This window comes from Ornithorhynchus anatinus, chromosome 10, assembly GCF_004115215.2.
Source record: "Ornithorhynchus anatinus isolate Pmale09 chromosome 10, mOrnAna1.pri.v4, whole genome shotgun sequence".
Classification (NCBI taxonomy): Eukaryota; Metazoa; Chordata; class Mammalia; order Monotremata; family Ornithorhynchidae; genus Ornithorhynchus; species Ornithorhynchus anatinus.
The window spans coordinates 55688166-55706131 of NC_041737.1; the positions used below are offsets into that span (position 1 = coordinate 55688166).

Sequence of the window (17966 nt, forward strand, 5' to 3'; positions counted from 1 at the left end):
CGCAGTGAGCACTCAATAATACCAACAATTGTTTAAAGAAGCGAAAGGTTGCTGTCCGAACCCAGCCGCTGAGAGAATTTCTGCGGCTCTCTCTCTTTCTCCTTCTCTCGTTCTCTTTCTTCCTCCTCTCTCCCTCCCAGCCACCCCACAGCCAAGCTATTTCACTGGACCAGATCTGAGCTGCCCACCATCCTCCCTTCAAAATCCTTTTTTTTAAAAAAATGATATTTGTAAGCCCTTATTATGTGCACTTACTATTTGCCAGACACTGTTCTAGATACGAGCTAATCAGGTGGGACATAAGCCAAATCCCATGTGCGACTCACAGTCTTAATCCCCATTTTACAGGGGAGAGAATAATAATGATAATAATCGCATTTGTTAAGCACTTACTATGGACCAGACACATAAGTGAAGAGAAGTGAAGCAACTTTCCCCAAATCACACAGCGGACGAGTGGGGCAACCGGGTTGAGAACCCAGATCCTTCTGACTCCCGGGCCTGTGCTTTAACCGCCGTCCTCATCCAACTCTTGTTATAGTATAATAATAATAATAATAACAATAATAATAATAATGGTATTTATTAAGCACTTACTATGTGCCAGGCACTACTCAAAATGCTGAACACTCCCAGGCGCTTAGCCCAGTGCTCCGCACACAGTAAACCCTTAATAAATACACCTGATTGGCACGGTGGAAAACGGAAGGGAGCTCACCTCCTCCAGGAGGCCTTCCCAGATTGATCCCCCCTTTTCCTCCGCGTTGCCCCGGATCCCTCCCTTTGCTCTAACCCCCTTCCCCGTGTGTGACCTTGGGGCAAGTTGCATCACTTCACAGCTCTTATGTGTCTATGTACGTGCCTATAATTCTATTTTTTTACACTGCGGCCTGTTTACTTGTTTTGATGCATATGTATCTCTAATTCCATTTATTTCTGTTGTTGCCCCTTTGATGTCTGACTCCCCCCCCTTGTAGTCCAGTGTGGGTAGGGATTGTCTATAGTGCTGAGAATTGTCCTTTCCAAGCGCTTAGTCCAGTGCTCTGCACAGGAAGCGTTCAGTAAATACGATAGAATGATTGACTGATGAAATGAATGAATGAATACAGCTCTTTCCTCAAGGCGAGAAGTGGGCGGAACCACCCACCAAATGGGGGGGGAGGAATGGGACCGACCCATTTTCTAAACGGGGGACGCGGGTCGGTCCAAACCACTCGCTACCTCAAGATGGGGGCGGGTGAGGATGAATGCTTGATTGACTGATTGAATGAATGAGTGAATGAATGATTGAATGAATACAGTTCTTTTCTCAGAGCGGGCAGCGGGCGGAACCACCCACCAAATGTCGGGGGGGGTAATGGGACCGACCCATTCTCTAAACGGGGGACGAGGGTCGGTCCAAACCACGCGCTACCTCAAGTTGGGGGGGGAAATGAGGATGAATGATCGATCGATCGATTGATTGATTGAATGAATGAATACAGTTCTTTCCTCAGGGCGAGCAGCGGGCGGAACCACCCACCAAATGTCGAGGGGGGGGAAATGGGACCAATCCATTGTCTAAACGGGGGACGCGGGTCGGTCCAAACCACTCGCTACTTCAAGGGGGGGGGGATGATGAGGACGAGTGATTGATTGATTGAATGAATGAATACAGCTCTTTCCTCAGGGCGAGCAGCGGGCGGAACCACCCACCAAATGTCGATTAGACTGTAAGCCCGTCAATGGGCAGAGATGGTCTCTATCTGTTGCCCATCTGTCCATTCCAAACGCTCAGTCCAGTGCTCTGCACACAGTCAGCGCTCAACAAACACTATTGAATGAATGAATGGGGGGCGGGGGAAGTGGGACCGACCCATTCTCTAAACGGGGGACGCGGGTCGGTCCAAACCACTCGCTACCTCAAGCCGGGGGGGGGGGGAAATGAAGAAGCCGATGGAGGGTGTTCCGAGCGAGCTGATCCCGCCCCCTCGGCCAGGCGATTGGCAGCGCGGCGTCATACGTCACGTCCGGTGCGGGCGTGATCGACGGGCGGGCCGCGTGACGTCACCCGGGGGGGCGGGACGATCGGAGGCGGGCCGCTCTGATTGGCCGAGCGGGGGGGTGATCGGCGGGTCCCGTCCCCGGCCGGGACCGCCCTTCCTCCTCCAGGCGGGGGCAGCGGAAGCGGGGGGAGGGCGGAGCTGCAGGGGTCAGAGGGCGCGGGGAGGGGGAGGGGAGGCCCCCTCCAGGGCGGGAGGGTGTGCAGCACAGGGTAGGAGCTTTTAGCTGTTTGGGGGGGTGGGGCAATTAAGTGGGGAGGGGGGCAGGAGGAGACCCCCCCCCCTCCTGCTGCTGCTGCTGCTGCTGCTGCTGGTCCTGCAGGGCGAGGGGAAGGAGGCGCCATGGCCTGGGCCCTGAAGCTGCCCCTGGCCGACGAGGTGATCGAGTCCGGCCTGGTGCAGGATTTCGACGCCAGCCTCTCCGGCATCGGCCAAGAGCTGGGCGCCGGAGCCTATAGCATGAGGTGAGCGCCGCAGCCCTGCGCTAAGCGCTTTCCTCGGTGCACGACGCCCTCCTGAGCGCTGGGAAGCCCCCGCCGCCAGGCCCCAGCTGGGATGGGGTCCGCCTATAAAAATGCAAAGAGGGGGTATTTGTTCAGCGCTGACTCTGGGCAGAGCGCCGTTCTAAGCGCTGGGGGAGATGCGGGGGCATCAGGAGCTCCCAGTCCGAATCCCCCTTTGACAGATGAGGTCACTGAGGCACAGAGAGGTTAACAAGAATAATAGTATTGGTCTTTGTTAAGCGCTTACTCGGTGCAGAGCGCCGTTCTAAGCGCTGGGGGAGATGCGGGGGCCTCAGGCGGTCCCACGTTAATCCCCCTTTGACAGATGAGGTCACTGAGGCACAGAGAAGTTAATAATAATAATAGTGTGGGTGTTGGTTAAGCGCTTACTCGGTGCAGAGCGCTGTTCTAAGCGCTGGGGGAGATACGGGGGCCTCAGGTGGTCCCACGTTAATCCCCATTTGACAGATGAGGTCACTGAGGCACAGAGAAGTTAACCGTAATAATAATAATGTTGGTATTTGTTAAGCGCTTACTATGTGCAGAGCGCTGTTCCAAGCGCTGGGGGAGATACAGGGTCATCAGGTGGTCCCCCGTGAGGCGCCCAGTCTTCATCCCCATTTGACAGATGAGGTCACTGAGGCCCAGAGAAGTGAAGTGACTTGCCCACGGTCACCCAGCTGACAAGTGGCAGAGGCGGGGGACTCGAACCCACGACCCCTGACTCCCCAGCCCGGGCTCTTGCCACTGGGCCCCGCTGCTTCTCCACCTCCCCCGGCGCTCACCACAGCGCTGGACTCGTCGACGGGGCGGGATGGGAGGGAGGAGGATGGTGCTTCCTGCCGGGCGCTTACTCTGTGCCAAACGCTGGGGTAGGTTACGAGGTCAGAGGGTCCCCCCCGCCGTGGGGCGCCCAGTCTTCATCGCCGTGATCCAGATGAAGGAACCGAGGCCCAGAGAATATTAATAACAATGTTGGTATTTGTTAAGCGCTCACTAGGTGCAGAGCACTGTTCTAAGCGCTGGGGGAGACGCAGGGTCATCAGGTGGTCCCCCGTGAGGCTCACGATCTTCATCCCCATTTTACAGACTGAGGAAACTGAGGCTGAGAGAAGTGAAGTGACGTGCCCACAGTCACCCAGCTGACAAGTCTGTTGCGCGCTTACGCTGTGCTAAGCGCTGGGGGAGATCTTTTTGTTTCAGCTTTGTTCTGTTTCGCTCTGCCGTCCGTCTCCCCCGTTCAGACCGTGAGCCCGTCGCTGGGCCGGGACGGTCCCAGTGTGCTGCCGAGTTGTCCGTTCCAAGCGCTTAGTACGGTGCTCTGCGCACAGGAAGCGCTCAACAGATACGATCGAATGAACAGTTTAGACGGGGAGCCCGTTGTCTGTTGCCCAACGGTCCGTTCCAAGCGCTCAGTCCGGTGCTCTGCACATAGTGAGCGCGCGATAAATACGGTCGGCTGCTAAGCGCCCGACAACGACCGAGAGCTTTGGATTTGGGGGGGGGGGGGTTGAACGGAGCGTGGCGTTTTATCTTTCTGGCGGCCTCTCCCAAGCGCTACGTGGCTCAGCGGAAAGAGCCCGGGCTTGGGAGTCGGAGGTCGTGGGTTCGAATCCCGGCTCGGCCACTTGGCAGCTGTGTGACTTTGGGCGAGTCACTTCACTTCTCTGGGCCTCAGTGACCTCGTCTGTAAAATGGGGGTGAAGACTGTGAGCCTCACGTGGGACAACCCGATTCCCCCGTGTCTCCCCCAGCGCTTAGAACAGTGCTCTGCGCATAGTAAGCGCTTAACAAATACCAACATTATTATTGTTATTAAAAACCCTTTGATACCCACCCCAGCCCCTCATCACTTAATTCACTTATTCCTACAGGCTACTGTTTCTCCTCCCCCTAATCTTTCGATCATATTTACTGAGTGCCTGCTCTGTGCGAAGTTTGGGACTGAGCTCGGGCAGGGGAATTGAATCCACCTTAGTGCCTGCCCCTCCCTGTGACCCCTCATGGGGTCACAATCCCGATTCACAGATGAGGTTACGGGCCCAGAGCGTGATGTGACTTGCCCAAGGTCACGCAGCAGGTAAGCGTGCAGAGCCGGGATTAGAACCCAGGTCGTTCCGTCTCCCGGGATCGGGTCGCCCCGCTTCTCTTCGTCTCCCGGAAGCAACTCTCCTGGCCCGCAAGACGAAAGGAAGCAGCGTGGCCTGGCGGAGAGAGCCCACGTCTGGGAGTCAGAGGAGCTGGGTTCTAATCCCGACTCCACCACCCGCCTGCCGTGTGACCCTGGGCAAGTCACTTCACCTCTCTGCCCCTCAGTTGCCTCAACTGCAAAATGGGGGTTCGGTATTTTTGGGACTGTGTCCGACCTAGTGAGCTCCCCTCAGTTACCTCATCTGTAAAATTAACTGTGAGCCTCACGTGACACAACCTGATGACCCCGTATCTCCCCCGGCCCTTGGAACGGTGCTCTGCACAGAGTAAGCGCTTAACAAATACCAACATTATTATTATTATCACCGGCCCCAGGGCTGGGCACATGGTAGGCACCGAACAAGCACCGTGATTATTATTCCCTGCCCCGGAGGCGCTTCCGCTGAAATCCAAGGAGGCGGTGGGACACGGGGAACGGAGGGAGAGCCGGGATGGAGCAGCCTAGGATGGCAAATAGGACAGGCCCGGATAATGGATGGACGACCTGAACGGGCCTCAGTCGATCGATCGTATTTCTTGAGCGCCGACCGTGTGCAGAGCACCGCGGCGAGGGCTTGGGCGAGGACGGTATGACGGACACGATCCCTGCCCACAGCGAGCTGACGGTCTGGAAGAGACTCGATAGGCCTCGATCAGTCAGTGGTATTTGTCGAGCGCGCTTACTGTGAGCGGAGCACCGTACTAAGCGCGTGGGAGAGGACAGTGTGACAATATAACAGGCACGTTCCCTGCCCAGAGAGTCTAGAGAGGCCTCGACGGGCATCGGTGGCCATTGGGCGGACGTGACTCGGGTGGTGAGAGCGTGAATTATTACTGGACGGCCCCGGGGCGCAGAGGAGCCGCTGGGGTGGCGGGTGGAGACGGGCTTGGAGACCGTGGAGAAATCCTCCCCCGGGGCCCAGAGAAGCCTACTGGGTGGACGGCGGTGGGGGCGGCTGGAAAAATCTTCCCCCGGGGATACAGAGACTGACGGGAAAGTCTTCCCCGCCACATGTCTGTGCCACGCATCTGCGGCGTGACCTCGGGCGAGTCACTTCGCTTCCCCGGACCTCAGTTAGCTCATCTGGAAAATGAGGCAGGACAGTGCCCGGCGCCTAGTAAGTCCTTAACGGACGCCGTGAAAAAAGAAGACAGAGGCCCGATCCGGCGGAGTGTTTGTCGGAGGGCGGTGGTGGCCGGGCCCCCCGGCCCCCACGGGCGCGGCCCGGGCGGCGGCCCGAGAAGGAGCGGGCCGGGGTTTGGCCGGGAGGGGAAGCAGCGTGGCCCAGTGGCTGGAGCACGGCCCTGGGAGTCAGAAGGTCACGGGTTCCAATCCCTGCTCCCCCACTCGTCCGCTCGGGCGGGTCACTTCGCTTCTCTGGGCCTCCTCTGGAAAATGGGGATCGAGACTACGCGGGACCAGGGACCGTGTCCCATCCGATTCACTTCTATCCACCGCAGCGCTTAGCGCGGCGCCCGCTACCCAGTGAGCGCTTAACGAACGCCACCGCCCTTCCGGTCGCGAGGAGGTCCGAGCCCGCCTCCCCCGGGGCCGGCCGGATTCCTCGGCCTCGCCTCCGAGCCGTCCGGGGACGAGAGCGGCAGCGGGCGGCCCGCTCCTCCCGGTCGCCCGATTTCTGGGAGGCGGGGAGGGCACGGGACCCCCACGGTGGGCACTCGGGAAACCCTCCGTTCCCCGAGCGGCCAAAGCCGGCCGGCCCCGGGGGGGCCGCTTGAGCGGGAGGGCGGCCCGGCCCGGCGGAGAGGGCCCGAGCCTTCCGGCCCCCGCTCTCGTCGGGGCCGGCTGCGCGACCTTGGGTTAACGAGCCGACCTCTCTGAGCGTCCTTCCCCTCGTCCGCAGAACGGCCGGGTGTGTTGGCGGGGGAGGAGAAGCTCTCCCGGCTCCCCCCGACCCCGGCTCAGCCCAGAAACCCCGGGTCGGGGCAGAGACTGTGTCCTTTTTGGTCACCTCCTGTCTGCCCCGGCGCTCGGCACAGTCGATGGCGGGCGGGAAACAGTGCCGTCCATTACCGAGAGCCCCGAGACTGGATCTGTCCCCTGGCCGGGGGATGACGTCCCCTCGGCGGGGAAGCCCCCGCCGCAGGCGGGCACGAGGCGCGCGGTCCCCGCTCCCCTTCCGGAGCCGACCGCCCCCTTGGAGACGCTACCTCGGCCCCCGGGGCCCACGGCCGGGTGGCGGGATTAGGTGGCGGGCGGGTGGCCGGGGGTCTCAGCTTTGCTTCCTTCGGGTTCTGCTTCCCAGCCGGGGAGTCGGGGTGGTCTCTGCCGGTGGCCGGGGTCCCGCCCGTGGTGGGGGAGACCCTCCCGCCCGGTGCTGGAGGGGCGGGGACGCACCTCTCCCCCACCTCTAGACTCTAAACTCACTGTGGGCAGGGAATGTGGCTGTTTATTGCTGAATTGTAGCTTCCAAGCGCTTAGCACAGTGCTGCGCGCTCGATTAGACCGTAAGCCCGTCAGTGGGCAGGGATCGTCTCTCTCTGTTGCCGAACTGTACGTTCCAAGCGCTTAGTACAGTGCTCTGCGCATAGTAAGCGCTCGATAAATACGACTGAATGAATGATCAATACGATCGGATCGAGACAGACCGGCAGCCGGCCGTCGGGGCGGGGGGGGGGGGTCCGACCTCGCACGTTCCCTCCCGTTTCCAAATCCCCTGGCCTAGGGGCTAGAGCCCGGGCCTGGGAGACAGAAGGACCCGGGTTCTAATCCCGGCTCCTCCCCCCCCCCCCGTCTGCCGGGGAACCTCGGGCGAATCACTTCGCTGCTCTGGGCCTCAGTTCCCTCATATGCAAAATGGGGGTGAAGGCTGTGAGCTCCATGTGGAACGGGGACTGTGTCCAACCTGACGATCCACCCCAGCGCTTAGAACGGTGCCTGGCACGTAGTAAGCGCTTAACAGATATCATTATTAATATCATTATTGATAAATCTGAGTGGGCCAGGCTGTTGGGGGGCGGGGGGGGGGGGGGCTGACCCCGAAGCCAATAGCCCCGAGATCCCGGCATCTACACGTGTGCCCTTTTACCCTTCTAGTCTACCGTTTCTCCTACCTGTAACTTGTTTTTATGTCCGTCTCCCCCCTTTAGACTGGAAGTTGTCTTTTTTTTTTTAGTGGTGTGCGTAGAGCGTTTAGCACGCGCCAGGCACCGTCCTAAGCACTGGAGTTCGATCCGAGCTAATGGGGTTGGACGCAGTCCCCGTCCCCCGTGGGGCTCGCTCGGGTTTCGGCTCGGCGAGCGCCGGGGCGGGCACCCCCCGGGCCCGTGACCCGGCGGGCCTCCGCCGGGCGGCTCCCCCCCGGCTGCAGCGAGCCCCCCGCCTCTCCCTCCGCAGCGATGTGCTGGCGCTGCCCATCTTCAAGCAAGAGGAGTCGACGCTGCCCCCCGACAGCGAGGATAAAATCCTGCCGTTTCAGTACGTGCTCTGCGCCGCCACCTCCCCGGCCGTCAAGCTGCACGACGAGACCCTCACGTACCTCAACCAAGGTGAGGGACGCCCCCCCCCCCCCCCCGGGGGGGGGGGGACGCGGGCGGAGGCGGCGGGCAGCGTGACCGCGGTGATCCCGCCCCCCCCCTTGGACTGGAAATCCAGCCCCGCCGTAGGGGACCGGGCTTCCGGCCGAGCCCCACGGCGTCGTCGGCGTCCGAGAGGACCCCGCCGTGGTGGGCGGAGCGGCGCCCGGCCCCTGACCCCGAGAAGCTGGCGGTCTGGCGGGGGTGGTAGTCGGCGCCGGTGGACAGATAGGCAGGAAGCGGAGCGCGATTGCCAGGGGGTCAGCCGGCCGCGGCCGAGTCCCCGGGGCCGGCGAGGAGCGCCCGGCGGGGGAAGCCCAGGGGCCGGCCGAGGGCTCCCCTCGCCGTCGGTCTCCCCTTCCGCCCGTCCGCCGGTCCGTCCGTCCACCCGTCACCTTCCTCCCCTTCCAGGGCAGTCTTATGAGATCCGCATGCTGGACAACCGGAAGATCGGAGAGCTCCCGGAAATCAACGGCAAGTTGGTGAAGGTAGGGGAGAGAGTGCCCTCGGCCTTCCTCGCTGAGCCGCCCCTTCCCGTCCCCTTTCGGGGGCAGAGGTGCCGGGGCCCCTCAGAGACTCGTGGGACTCCCCACCCCCGGGCTCCCTGAGGATCTCACTGCCGGAATCGGCCCCGGTGAGCGGCCCCCTCCCCCCGCCTCCCGCCGACTCGGGGGAGGATCCCGGCTCAGGCGCCCCCACCCCGCTCCCTCCCCTCTCCCCCCGACCGGGCCAGCCCGCGTGCCTTCAGTGTTCCCACGTTTACTCGGCGTTGAACGCGAGCCGGTCGGATCGGAGGGTGGGCCGATTTGCGGAGGAGAAGACCGAAGCCCGGAGAGGCGGAGCGGTCACCCAGCGGACCGGGGACAGAGCCGGGACTAGAACCCGGCCTTCTGACTCCCAGCCTGTGCCCCCGAGACCCCGTGCGCTCCGTCAGGCCATTCCACCTCTCCCGGGGGGAGGCGGAGGGGTCCGGAGCCACCTTGGCCAGTGGATTTTGAGCATCGGCCACCAACTGTCCCGACACCGATCCCCGAGATCGTGCCTCTGGGACGGGGAGCGGAACAGAGGAAGCTGGGGCTCGGGGGGGGAGTCCGGCCGTCGGCCCGCCGGGGGCGAATGGATCGAGGCCGGGTCCGCCGGCCGACCCGGGGTCCGCCCCTCGTCCCACAGAGCATCTTCCGCGTGGTCTTCCACGACCGACGGCTCCAGTACACGGAGCACCAGCAGCTGGAGGGCTGGCGGTGGAACCGCCCCGGAGACCGCATCCTTGACATAGGTGGGTGGGGCGGAGCGGGGGCCAGCGCCGGAACGGCCTTGGGGTCACCTTGAGGTCGCGGGGTGGGGGATTCGATCCCGTCCGGGCCCTCCGGGCTCTCCGGGGGGGCCGCCCCTCGCCCCGAGGCTGAGGCGCAGAAGGGGTCACCGTGAAGGGGTCAGAGAAGGTCCGTGTCAGATCCAAGTCAGTCGGGCCGAATACAGCCCCTGTCCCCACGTGGGGCTCCGGGTCGAAGGAGGACGGCGGGCAGGTGTCGAATCCCCATTTTGCGGTCGAGGAGACTGAGCTCGGAGAAGTGAAGTGACCGTCCCCCGGTCGCACAGCGGGCTCGCGGTGGAGTCGGGATGAAGAACCCAGGGACTCCTCCTTCGACCGCCCCGTTAGCGAGGGCGGCCCTCCGCGGGGATTTTTTCGTGTGACCGAGTCACCCGGCTGCCCCGCACCCTCCCCCCAGATCCCTCGGGGAGCAGGGACCGGGCGAGGAGCGGGCCGCGGGCCGGTTCTCCCGGAGCCGGCGGCGGGAGGGCGGCTGACGGGCGACTGTTGCCCCAGACATCCCGATGTCGGTGGGCATCATCGACCCCCGGGCCAACCCGACCCAGTTGAACACCGTGGAGTTCCTGTGGGATCCCACCAAGAGGACGTCCGTGTTCATCCAGGTAGCGCGGGGCGGGGCCGGGACCGCCGGGATGGGGGGATGGGGGAGAGGGGCCGAGCTGGGCGGGTGCGTCGGGAAGCCGCGGCAGAGCTGCCCTCCTCCGCTTCGACCGCGGGTCTGCCCACGGCGAGGCCGCCTCCCGGGGGCGGTGAGGGTCACCGAGAGAGATGGCAGGCGGGCGGTGCCCGGGGAAATCCGGTCGGGCACTTTTTCGGATCGCCCGCCGTCCGGGTGGGGGTTCCTCAGGAGGGAAAAATCCGGCCTGCCCACAGCAGGGCAGGGATGGGGCGGGCGCCGCGTCCTCCACACTCACTCCCCACCTCCCCCGCTCCAGCCCCAGCGCACGGGGCCGGGTCGGCGCTGGCGGGACGAACGGGGCAGTCTGGGGTCAAAGAAGCAGTGCGGCCTAGTGGTTAAAGCCCGGGCCCGGGAGTCCGGAGGACCTGGGTTCTAATCCCGGCTCCACCCCCGTCTGCCGTGTGACCGTAGGCGAGTCACTTCACTACTCTCTGCCTCAGTTACCCCGTCTGTCAAACGGGGATTGAGACCGTGAGCCCCACTTGGGACCGGGCCCGGGTCCAACCCGGCATTAACTCGCATCTACCCCAGCGCTCAGTAGAGCGCCTAGCACTCGGTAAGGGCTTCACCAGGACCACAAAACAAAAAAGAGAAAGGAAGGCCCGGTGAGATTGGCCTGACGATCACAGCCTAAGGCGGGCCGCCGCCCGGGAGAAGCCCGGCCGTATCCGAGGCGACGGAGCAGCCTGCGAGAGGGGAAGTGACTGGCCCCGATTCACCCGCACCGAGTCTCGAGCGGGAGGGAAGGGATTGATTACAGCGTGCGTTCAGCGCTTGCCATGGACCAAGCAGTGTGCTAAACGCTGGGGGAGAGAGAAGCAGCGTGGAGAGAGCCCGGGTCCGGGAGCCGGAGGACCTGGGACAGGTCACTTCACTTCCCTGTGCCTCAGTTCCCTCATTTGTAAAATGGGAATTCACTGGCACTTAGACCGCCAGCCTAGGGTGGGACCTGATTATCTTGCGTCTGCCCGAGCGTTTGGTACATAGTAAGCGCTTGAATCCTGCAGTTAAGACAGACTGGACACTGTCCCTGGCCCACCCAGGGCTCAGATTGAAATTGCAGCCAGTGGGAGTCACGTTTGACTCGGGGCGGGTTCTCTGCTGGGGAACGCGGAAAAAGGTCAACCAGTAGCAGTTGACCGTGCTTACCGAGTGTCCGGCGGAAACAGCGCGCCGTTCCGAGTGTCCGGGGAGTACGAGACGGGTCCGACGGCGTGCCCCGCCCACAGAGAGCTTCCGCTCTACCTGAAGGTGTGGCGTTCCTCTCTTGGGAAGACGGGCATCTCATCAGGTCGGGGTAGACCCCCGTGGCCCCCCAGAATGGATTCTGGCCCCGGGACCTCGGTGGTTTGAGGGCGGGAGGCACCCGGGCGTGTGGGAGAGACAGCGTCGGCGGGTGGGCCGGGCGCTGAGCCCCCGCCCCGGGCTCCCTCCAGGTGCACTGCATCAGCACGGAGTTCACCATGCGGAAGCACGGCGGGGAGAAGGGGGTGCCCTTCCGGGTGCAGATCGACACCTTCAAGGAGAACGAGAACGGGGAGTACACCGAGCACCTGCACTCCGCCAGCTGCCAGATCAAAGTCTTCAAGGTTCGGCCGGTTCCCCGGGGACCCCTCCCGGGCTCAGGGGAGGCAGCCTGGGACCCCCCCCCCCCCCCGGAGAGAAGGGGGGCCGCTTGGAATCAATCAGACCCTAGAGACCGTGGCGGGGTCGATGCCCGCTCGACAGCGGTAGAGCGTGCGGGGGACTCGGCCAGTCCGGGCCTCCGCCGGATCCCGGGTCTCCGCCGAGGGGCGGGGGGGCCTCAGATGGCCCCTCGGGCCCTGGAAGCCGGTCTCCCGCCAGCCCTCACCCCCCTCTGACGTCGCCGCCCCGTATCCACCCCCCACCGAGAAGACGGCACCTCCGCCGTCAGCTTGCCCGACTCCCCCGGCCTCCCCCAGCTCGCGGCTCCCCGGCCCGGACGAGGACGGGAAGGAGGGCCGGGGCGGAGGTGGGACCGGAGCGGGGACCCTCTCCGCGGCCCCGGGGGCGGCCCCTTCCCGGCCCCGCGTCACCGGGGGAGTCGTCCGGGCTTCCTCTCCACCCGGCCCCCGTGCCCGCCTTCCAGCCCAAAGGTGCCGACAGGAAGCAGAAGACGGACCGGGAGAAGATGGAGAAGCGAACGCCGCACGAGAAAGAGAAATACCAGCCTTCCTACGAGACGACAATTCTCACCGAGGTGAGCGGGGAGGCCCGGGAGATCCCGGGGGCCGGTTTCGGGGACCCGGAGTTCAGGCGGCGAGGCCCCAGCCCGACGACACCGGGACCCCTCGAAGCCGGAGCCCGGGCCCCGCGGCCGTCAAGCCCAACGCCTCATCGCCCCCGGGGGAGCGGCGGTCCTGCCCTTCCTTAAGGTCACCGAAACCGCGGTGGGGCGACCGCTTGGCCGGCTCAGGCAGTCGGGCACGAGGAGCTGGGGGGCTGGCTTGGTTTCCTGACCCCTTCCCCCCGCTAGGAGCCTGTGTCCCCCGTGACCTTCGACCTCCGCCCTACGTCGAGACCGTGAAGTTCCCGTTTGGGCGTAGTAGCGGTCGCCCGTTGCCCGAGGAAGCTCCTCGAGGGCAGGGGTCGGGTCTCCCAACTGTATCGTTCTCGAGCGTTCAGTACAGTGCTCCGGGCACAGTAAGCACTCGCTAGATGCCACCGACGGATGGGTCGGTCGCGCTCCGCGCACAGCGAATGCTCCGTGCGTACCCCGGACCGACCGGGTTGATGGCGGTAGCGGAGATAGGCGAGCACCTCCAGCGCAAAGCCCCACGCGCCGCCCGAGGCTCGTTCGCTGCCCGGGAGGAGCTCAGCTCCCGCCCCGACGGCGGGGGGGGGTCCCCGGAGCGCGGGGGCCGGGGCCGCCCGGTCGCTCCTCGGCCTCCCAGCCGGGTTCTGTCTTCCAGTGCTCCCCCTGGCCCGAGATCACATACGTCAACAACTCCCCGTCCCCCGGCTTCAACAGTTCCCACAGCAGTTTTTCCATCGGGGAAGGGTAAGTGTGGGCAGGGGGTGGTCCTGCCGCGGGAACACCCCCTGCCGCCCCGTGCCCCCCCCGGACAGCCGGTCTGTGTCTGGCTCTCTCAGCCTGGCGTCGGCCACGTCTCTCTCCAGGAACGGCTCTCCGAACCACCAGCCCGAGCCGCCCCCTCCGGTCACGGACGTAAGTCTGGGCCGGAGCGCCTGCCGGTCCGGGGCCGGGGGGCGGGGGGCTGGGCTTCTGGGCATCCCTCCTGGCGCTCCCCGGGGACCCGTCCGCGGGCGCCGGGGCCAACCCGCCCCCGTGGCCGCCGTTTCAGAACCTGCTGCCGACCACCACGCCTCAGGACGCCCAGCAGTGGCTCCATCGGAACCGCTTCTCCACCTTCTCCCGGCTGTTCGTTAACTTCTCAGGTCGGGCCTGGCTCCCCTCTTCCCCACCCTTCCTGCCCTCTTCTCTCCTCCCCCGTGCCCTCCGCCGCTCCTCCCCGTTCCCGGCCAGAACCGGGGAGAGCGAAGCTGCCCCTCTCCCGCCCTCTCCGAGTTCAGGGTGCCCGGGGCCCACCGTAGAGCGCTCCGGCTTGGGCGCCGGCGGAGGAGGGTGGTGAGGGCCACGGCGAAGGGGGCCTGCCCCCAGACGGGGCGGTCCCGCCGGCACGGGCGGTCGGACCGCGGCCGGCTCGGTGGGCCGAGCTCCGGCATCTGGCGGCTCTGCTTTCGGGATCCCGGTGGAGCCCGGTGGACTTCCTTTTCCCTCCAAACCCCTCCTGCCCCGTGGAGCCCCTCCCCCCCGGCCTGTCCGTTGCCCCTCCTGACCCCCGGGGGCCTGTGTCGTCGGGGAGATTCGGGACCTGCCCCCCAGAAGCCCTTCGGGCCCCCGTGACCCCAGGACCAAGTTTCCGAGCGGCCGCGTTGGGGTTCTAGGCGCGGATTTACTGAAGCTGACCCGGGACGACGTCATCCAGATCTGCGGCCCTGCCGACGGAATCCGCCTCTTCAACGCCCTGAAAGGCCGGTGGGTGCCCGCCGGGGGCCGGGGGGGGCCGGGGGGGCCGGGGCGAGGTGGGTGGGCGACCGCCGGTGCCGCCGCCGGAGCTCGTCGGACGGGGGGCGTCGGAGGAGGTTCTCGGGGACACCCGAGAGAGGCGGAAGACACGGCCTCTGCCCCCGTGGGCTTTACGCTCCAATCCCCTGCTGAGAGTTTCAGAGCTGGAAGGGTCCTGAGGGGGTCATCTGGTCCGACCCCCTGCCTCCTGGCCGGTGAATCCCTAAAACGTCGAGGACGGCCTCTGTTCGCTTCTTAAAAATTCACCTGGGATGGAGGTTTTCGCTAGTGGAAGGTCAAGGATGGGATTTGAGCATCTACTGAGTGCTGGACACTGTAGTAAGAGCTTGGGGGAAGGACGACCGAGGCCCCACGGCACCCTCCCCGGCCACAAGAAGCACAAAAAACATCTCCCGGTCCTCCGATTCAGAGCGCGTGTCGCTCGCTGCCGGGTTAGAGCTCTTCTCGGTCAATGGTATTTAATGAAACAGCGTGGCCTAGAGGAAAAAGTACCGGCCTGGGGGGGGGGGGGGTGTCAGGGTCCTGGGTTCTAATCCACCACTGGTCTGCTGGATGACCTGGGACGAGTCACTTCACTCTTCTGGGGCCTCGGTTCCCTCATCAGCAACGTGGGGATCCAATTCCTGTTCTCCCTCCTATTTAGACTGTGGGCCCCGTGTGGTCCCTGATTATCGGGTATTCACCCCAGCGCTTAGTACAGGGCTTGGCACACGGTAAGCGCTTAATACCAGAATTATTATCGAGGGCTCGTTGTGCGCAGAACGCCGTGCAGCGCGTCAGAGTGAGCTTAGTTTCCTCTGATTTGATCTTCCGGTCGTGGAGAAGCGGTCAGCGTCCGCCTCGTGGAGGCCCGCCCCGGGCTGGGGACCGCAATGCAGGCAGCCTTCTCTTCTCCAGACCGGACCCCCCAAATTCCTTGCCCTTTGAGGGGGCCGGGGGGAGACCCACGGTCCCTACTCCCGCCCCTAGTCTCCTCCTCCCCTCCTCCCACCTCCGGGGTCACCGTGTCCAAAGCCAGGACCGAGAGGGACCTCTTGGCGACCCCTCAGGGATCCTCTTCGGAACGGGGGTCCCGGCGGGGAAGGCGGAGGCCGGCCCGGAGGGAGCGTCTCCCCCCCCGCCCTCGCCACCACCTACTTCCTCCCCAGGATGGTGCGGCCACGACTGACCATTTACGTGTGCCAGGAGTCGCTGCAGCTGACTGACCAGCAGCAGCAGAAACACGAGGACGGGGACTCGAACGGCGCCTTCTTCGGTGGGCTCGCCGGGGTCGGGGCGGCGGGGCGAGGCGGGCAGGGGGCGGCGCCTGAGGGGAAGACTCGTCCGAGGGGACTCCCCAAGCGACTCCTCCCTACCCCGGGCGGGCCCGTCCGCTCCTCCCCTTCGTCGGTCTGATTCGCCGCTCCAGCCGGTCTCCTCCCCGCTGCGGCGGACTGTGGGAGCGGGGGTCCGGAGGGGGTGAAGGGTGCGGACGCCGCCGCCTCCGAGGAACCCGTGCCCCCTCCCACGCCCCCGGCACACCGAGTGGCCAACCGCATCACTCACTAGGGTCCCGGAGCCGTCCCCGTGAGCCGGGGCGGCGGGATTGGGAGGGTCCCGGGGGGATGCCCCGGCCTAAATGTGACGCCGTCCGTCCCCTCCCCCTCAGTGTACCACGCCATCTACCTGGAGGAGCTGACGGCCATGGAACTGACGGAAAAGATCGCCCAGCTTTTCAGTATTTCCCCTTGCCAGATCAGTCAGATCTACAAACAGGGGCCGACCGGCATCCACGTGCTCATCAGCGATGAGGTAAGCACCCCCACCCCCGCCTCGGGCCACGAGCCGGGGACTGCCCCGACCCCAGAGGAGGGTGTCGCCCGGCCCCCGGGGAATCCCCGGTCCCAGCTCCTGGGACCGGGTGGGGCCCAAGTCAGGCGTTACCCGGGAGGACGCCGAAGCCGGGGAACGCCCTTCCCTCTGCCTCGGTCTGGAGGGGCCCTTTTCCTCCGGACCCGGGTGACCGTCTCACCCCTTTTTACTTCCAGATGATCCAGAACTTTCAGGAAGAAGCTTGCTTTGTCCTGGACACGATGAAAGGTAATGGAATCCCAGAACCGGCGCCGACCGGGGCCCCGGGGGGCGGCCGCCGATCCCGCCGCCTCCCATCTGGGGCTCACGGGTCGGGTGGGCCCGGACCCAGCCGCCCGGGGAGGGGGGGACCCCTCGGGTCCCGCTCTCGTCTTGCCGAACGGCCGCCTGAGATCCCGGGGGCGGGGGCGGTGAGGAGGGTGGGGAGGGAATCCCAAACCGTCTCAGGGTCCCCGGGAGGCCGAGTCTGGTCGGAAGGCCCCCGGCTAGGAGCGCCCACGGGGGGCCGAGAGCTCACCGGGGCCAGCGGGCCGGAACGGGCACCGGCCAGGGCAGTTCGGGGTCCGGGAGCGGACACGGAATCCTTGGCAAACTTAGAAGAGAAAGGGCTTACGAGTGGAGGATGGGCCGGTTCCCCAGCCAAAGCGTTGGACCGTGGCATCCCTTCTCATCCCCCGCCGCCGGCTTTTTTGCCCCCTCCTCCTCAACCCCCTGGGCTGCTTTTACCCGAGCGCTTCCCCGGGGGCGGAGCACCTGCCCAGAGCCCGGGGAGCCTCCCGGTCGATCGGTCAGTAGATCGTATTTATGAAGGACTTATCGTGTGCAGAACACTGCCCTCCCAGAGCCAAAATCCCAACCCCTCCCTCGAGGAGCTTGCGGTCTAACGGAGGGAATCGCCAGAAACGGGCCCCGACGGTTCAAAGGTGGAATTTAGACGTGAGCAGGGGCAGGGGAACCCCGGGGCCGGGCGAGCAGCCGCGGCCCTGGGCGGAGGGGAGGCCGCCCTGTTGCTGCGGATCCCTCCCCGCCCCCTCCGTCCGGGCGGCTGACCCTCCTCCTTCCTTTGCAGCTGAAACCAACGACAGCTACCACATCATCTTGAAATAGACGGGGAAGCCCACCCCCCCGCCCCGCCCCTCGCCCCCGCCGGAGCCACCCCGCCCTGGGACGGGCTGGGGGCGGAGCGTCGGAGGGCCGCGGGAGCCCCGCGGAGGCTGCCCGTCCGTCCCCCTCCTCCCCGCCCCCCGCCCCCTCCGGCCGGGTCCCTCGATCCCGGGTCCCGACCCGCGGCGCCGGCCGGATGCCACTCGCCCCCCGTGGCTTCGGGTCGGGTGGACGGCGCGGGGGGCGGGGGGGGGGGGGGGGTGTCGGGCAGGGAAACGTTCCCGCTCCGAAGTCGAAAGGAGAGCGGCCCCGCCCTCTCCCAGACGGGCGCCGCTCCTGCGCGGCGGGCCCGGACTGAAGGTCTCCGGCGGGCCGTGGCGGACCGGACCCCGAGCATCCCTCCCGCCCCCCGGCCGCCTCCCCCTCCCCTGCTCGGGGCCACCCCGTATCCCGGGCGATCCGCCGAGGGGCTTCGGGGCCGGGGTGCGACCCCCCGCCCCCCCCTCGAACCGGGAGGGTGTCGCCGGGGTCGGTCGCCGGCCCCCTCCCCGGATTGGCTTCAGGTTGACGCGTCTCGAAAGATTTTTATACGGGACTGGGTGTCTGGCTTTTTTTATTTAAAAGCACTTGATAAAGCTCGATCGGTTTTTATACGAAA

At 65.1% G+C, this 17966-nt stretch overlaps 1 protein-coding gene across 2 annotated transcripts; it reads left to right on the plus strand.

Annotated features, from left to right (window-relative positions):
• Positions 1–2332: 2332 nt before the first annotated feature.
• On the plus strand, positions 2333–17966 carry TFCP2 (transcription factor CP2). Of its 2 annotated transcripts, none has more exons than XM_029074108.2 (15): positions 2333–2506; positions 8091–8242; positions 8681–8757; positions 9440–9545; positions 10098–10204; positions 11718–11870; positions 12392–12502; positions 13215–13303; positions 13396–13471; positions 13608–13701; positions 14212–14302; positions 15502–15608; positions 16002–16144; positions 16381–16432; positions 17274–17966. In XM_029074108.2, exons 1-15 carry the CDS (start codon positions 2385–2387, stop codon positions 17309–17311), a joined length of 1518 nt encoding a protein of 505 aa, XP_028929941.1. In that variant the 5' UTR covers positions 2333–2384; the 3' UTR covers positions 17312–17966. The 2 variants fall into 2 exon arrangements, with proteins under 2 accessions (XP_028929941.1, XP_028929942.1); XM_029074109.2 differs by having other exon boundaries at positions 13423–13471.

What these genes read in the sequence shown, in the direction of transcription:
- TFCP2 (XM_029074108.2), top strand. Translation starts at nt 2,385, where the DNA reads ATGGCCTGGGCCCTGAAGCTGCCCCTGGCCGACGAGGTGATCGAGTCC. An exon ending in GCCGGAGCCTATAGCATGAG is followed by an intron (nt 2,507 to 8,090) that starts GTGAGCGCCGCA and finishes CTCCCTCCGCAG; the next exon opens with CGATGTGCTGGCGCTGCCCA. An exon ending in TGTCCTGGACACGATGAAAG is followed by an intron (nt 16,433 to 17,273) that starts GTAATGGAATCC and finishes CTTCCTTTGCAG; the next exon opens with CTGAAACCAACGACAGCTAC.